The sequence below is a fragment of the Alligator sinensis genome, unplaced genomic scaffold, assembly GCF_000455745.1.
Source record: "Alligator sinensis unplaced genomic scaffold, ASM45574v1 scaffold38_1, whole genome shotgun sequence".
NCBI lineage: Eukaryota > Metazoa > Chordata > Crocodylia > Alligatoridae > Alligator > Alligator sinensis.
This window is the reverse complement of record NW_005842179.1, coordinates 737,520-741,961: the sequence shown is the minus strand read 5'-3', so window position 1 is coordinate 741,961 and position 4,442 is coordinate 737,520. Positions and strand designations below refer to the sequence as shown.

The window sequence follows — 4,442 nt, the reverse complement described above, 5'->3', positions numbered from 1 at the left end:
TGATCCCTTGCCCACAAGGGGTGAATCTCACAGGGCACTTTAAGGCAGTGTTTCCCAACCTTTTCCATCCCAAGGCACACTTACATTAATAAAAAATTTTGGCAGCACACCTGTTAAGGCATTCCCCATCCTCATTGAGCGCATTGTGAGCAATGGCAAAATTTTGTGGCACACCTGTTCATTTCTGATGACACACCATTGTGCTGCAGTGCACTTGAAACATTGCTTTAAGGCACCTTCAATGCAACTCCACCACCCCTCACAGACCCTTTCATTCCTCCAGACAAACAGGAACAAAAATTGCAAGCAACCACTTTCAACAAAAATTACCACCTCTCAGCATTCACAAACAAGCACTCCCTGAACAGCAATCCATTATTCCTTCTGAGTCCTGTGCAGGGAAAAAGGAAAAAAGCTACATGAGGAAAAACCCTTTTGCTCCTTAATCACCAGAGATCCCATTTTTGCTTCTGAGCCCCGCATCATAGCCCTCCCCAAGTAACAGGGCAAGGGTTGAAAGGGTCCAGATGCAATCTTGAAAGGGTCTGGAGAAGGGCCACAAGAATGATTAAGGGCCTGGAGGACAAACCTTATGAGGAAAGACTAAGGGATCTGGGACTCTTCAGCCTGGGGAAGAAGACTGAGTGGGGACTTGGTAGCCGTCTATAAGTATGTAAGGGGTGATTATCAAGAGCTGGGAGAAAAACTGTTCACTAGGGCACCCCAGGGGAGGACAAGGAGCAATAGCCATAAACTGTTAGAGGATGGTTTCAGGTTGGATACAAGGAAGAACTCCTTTACTTTAAGGGTGACCAGAATCTGGAATAGACTTACCAAGGAGTTGGTGCAGTCCTCAACCTTGGAAGTCTTCAAGAGGAGACTGGACAGACACCTTGCTAGGATCATTTGATCTTAGCAGTATTCCTGTCCAGAGCAGGGGTGTTGGACACAGTGATCTTTCAAGGTCCCTTCCAGACTTTAATTTCTATCATTCTATGATTCTATGGTTCCTTGTTAAACCTAGCCACATGCTAATGCAATTAATGGTGTGACAAAACAAGGAATAAGCCACAAAGTTCTTACACAAAAAATGCCTAAGAACTTTGTGGCTGGCTCCTATTATGCCGTTAATTGAACATGTGGCTATGATGAATGAGGCTTCTAACAATGAGGTGCACCCCCTTCCCCCCACCTATAACTGGAAGCCCCTTCAGGTGAGGGACTCCCAGCCATTGGAGTGCATGGTGGACCTCCATTGCTGGGAGTCACATCAACTGACAGATCCCAGCCTCAGGAGCTTGCTACTTGCCAAATGCAAAGGGAGACTGGGATTGTGATCCTGGGTTTCCTCTGCACTGACAATAAAGTGTGATGGGATCTGATACTGGATCCCACAATCACATCTCCTGCCATACACGTCTGGCATGGCAAAAAGCATAGAATCATAGAAGTAGGGTCAGAAGGATTTTGTAGATCTTCAAGTCCGACCCCCTGCCTGGGCAGGAGGAAAACTGGGCTCAAATGACCCCTTACGGATGTCTAATCTAAACCTACTCTCCAACAACTTGTAGCCGTTATTCCTTGTTATCCCGGGGGGCGCTGGGGGAAACAAGGTCTCCCCCAAACCCTTCTGGTGAGTTTATAGACAGTCACAAGGTCTCCCCTCAGCCTTCTCTTGTGAAGGCTGAACAGATTCAGGTCCTGTAGCCTCTCATTGTAGGGTCTGCCCTGCTGTCCTCGGATCATGCGGGTGGCCCTCCTCTGGACCCTCTCAATGTTGTCCACATCCCTCTTGAAGTGGGGTGCCCAGAACTGGACACAGTACTCCAGCTGGGCCTGACCAGTGTCGCATAGAGGGGGAGGATCACCTCCTTGGCCCTACTTGAGATGCACCTGCGGATGCACGATAAGGTCCGGTTAGCCCTGCCGACCGTGACCTCGCACTGTCGGCCCATGTTCATCTTGGAGTCAATAATGACTCCAAGATCCCTTTCTGCCTTTGTGCTCTCAAGAAGGGAGTTTCCCATCTTATAAGTGTGCTGCTGGTTACTACTGCCCAAGTGCAGCACCCTGCACTTGTCAGTATTGAAACACATCCTGTTTTTGTTAGCCCACCCCTGCAACCTATCCAGGTCTTGCTGCAGTCTTTCCCTCCCTACTAGCGTGCCCACCTCACCCCAAATTTTGGTATCATCAGCAAATTTGAATAGGTTGCTTTTCACCCCGTCGTCCAAATCACTGATAAAGAAATTGAACGGTGCAGACTCAAGGACTGAACCTTGGGGGACTCCGCTGCATAATGAAGTGGGGGCAACCAGGGTATCAGCTTGGGTGCTGCCTCGGGGACAAATGCAAAAATAATAGCATCTGCACTGCCATTCTGGCCATCAGCAGCAGTATAGCCATTGATGGTATCCTATGTGCCACTGCTGCCCAGGCACTCAAGTTTCCAGTTACAACTCTGCTGATAAGAGAAAAGAGAAAGACAAAGGAAAGAAGTGTTGATTGTGTGTCACAGTTTGCCTTCCAATGACCTGCGCAGGTCCCAGAAAAGGTGACTAGCCAAAATGAGAATGAAACCTAGAATTTCCTGACTTGTATTGGACATTGACTATCTTTCTGGTTTTACTTACATCCCACTTTTAACTATGTTCTTTCTATTAATTAAATATAGGCCTTGAATTGAGTTGTCAAGGCAGCCACATGTTCCTAATTTTTTTTTAATTACTAATAAAATAGTTTCCTACTTTTCCTTTTTGGTTTCTCAGAGTCTTTGGAACTAAGTAGTATGGCAGGTGGGCACAAAACATACGAGGTGATGGCCACTGGGTAAAATCCAAATTGCACGTGTTGTAGTCAAAAAATGGGATTTGCTGCCTCGTTTCAGTATTTTCTGTCCCATTGCGATGTCCTTCATAATGAATCAAAGCCAAAATGTGTTGAGTCCACAAGGTACCTGGAAAAGGAATGGTCTAGTTTAAAACCTTGCTATAACTTATCGTATTTGCATATAGGACCTTTTATCCCAAAACTAATAAGCCTGGTATAAACCAAGGGCAAACTAAGGGATGAATTCTAGATCCATACTGAAGTCAGTACAAAGGTGGAATCTGGCCCTCTAATTTCTGCAGCCTCTCCGAGCCAAAAAGCAACAACCATAAAAGCAACAGGGCATGTAACCAGGGAAGGAGCAATCAAGAGCTCCTGTCATTTTTTGCAGGAAGATATATCCTTTGTGGAAAGAATAGTCATTGATCTTCCCAAGTTCAATAACTGTTAGTGTATGTGACCCTTCAACAGGCTGCGTTAGGTAGGTGATATTTTTCTCTGCTTCACACATTTGTGAAAGACCTAAGGATAATATAGCATATATGCAAAGTTTAATTCCACATCACTGATAGCTCCAGTCAGGGGCAGATCCAGAATTTCCCAAAGGGGTGTGTGGAAGCAGCAATTCACACTGCAGGAGTGACTACACCCCTTGCTCCCACCAGTGTGGACATATTTTTTTAAAACCCTGAAGCAGGTGAAAATCCCCCTTCCCTTCCTCTTCCTGCACAGAGGCAGCTCCCTGGTTGCTGCTGCTGATTTCTAAACTGCTCCAGGGCAGGGAAGCTCCAGAGTCAATGGGGTGGAGCAGGGGCTGAGTTTAGTTGGGAAGAGGACAGCAGCAATAGTGTAGGGGGAGAGTAGTTCCCCTACCCCCAGCCCAGAGCAACTACATCCATCCATGCTGCCAGTGACCCCATCCCCAGATAAGCCCACCCAGGAATGGCTCCTGTGCTTCCCTGCTCCTGAGACAGCAGAGGAACTCAGGGAGAGACAGAGGGAGGACTTTTACATGCTTTAGGGACTCCTAAAGCATAATTCCCCAGACACTCCTGTGGTGCAGTGGAATTTGGGGGGCAAAAGAGGGGTACAGCTGTACCACTGCACCCTGTCTAGATCCACCCCAGCTCCTGTTTGTTCTCAGGTAGGAATAGGCTTTTTTGTATCTAAAGCTTTTGCAAGGTGTGATGGGTCCCAACAATATAAGAAACATTTACAAGGAACATTTACAAAAAAACAACGTAAAATAGAGGAAAAATTATTTGTTTGCTCCCTCACCACAAAGTGGTTGTGAGAATTAACCACAGGTTTTGACCAGATCTAATCAGTAATGCCTATAATATGATTTGGCTTGGCAGAATTCCATTTATATTTGTTAATAATTTTGATGGATAAGATCCATTCTAATTTTAAGCATTTATTTCAATTTTTATAGATTTACATTTTCAGGATTGCATGAAATAAGGGGTGTGGGAGTGTGCGCATGTGTGTGTGTACACAGACATGCACAGACATGCACACACACACACAAACACACACATGCATACACACATGCACATATGCCTGCTTCCTCCAGCCCAGCACACTTGCCCTCCCACCCCCCACCTCCAGCT

At 46.2% G+C, this 4,442-nt stretch overlaps 1 protein-coding gene across 1 annotated transcript in view; it reads right to left on the bottom strand.

The window, feature by feature from the left end:
• Positions 1–4,442, bottom strand: part of LOC102371746 (amine sulfotransferase-like) — a 23,155-nt gene that overhangs the window by 14,119 nt on the left and 4,594 nt on the right. The window contains exon 3 of the mRNA XM_006026152.2: positions 2,748–2,956. Coding sequence (XP_006026214.1) covers positions 2,748–2,956 — 209 coding nt within the window. The remainder of the gene's footprint in view (positions 1–2,747; positions 2,957–4,442) is intronic.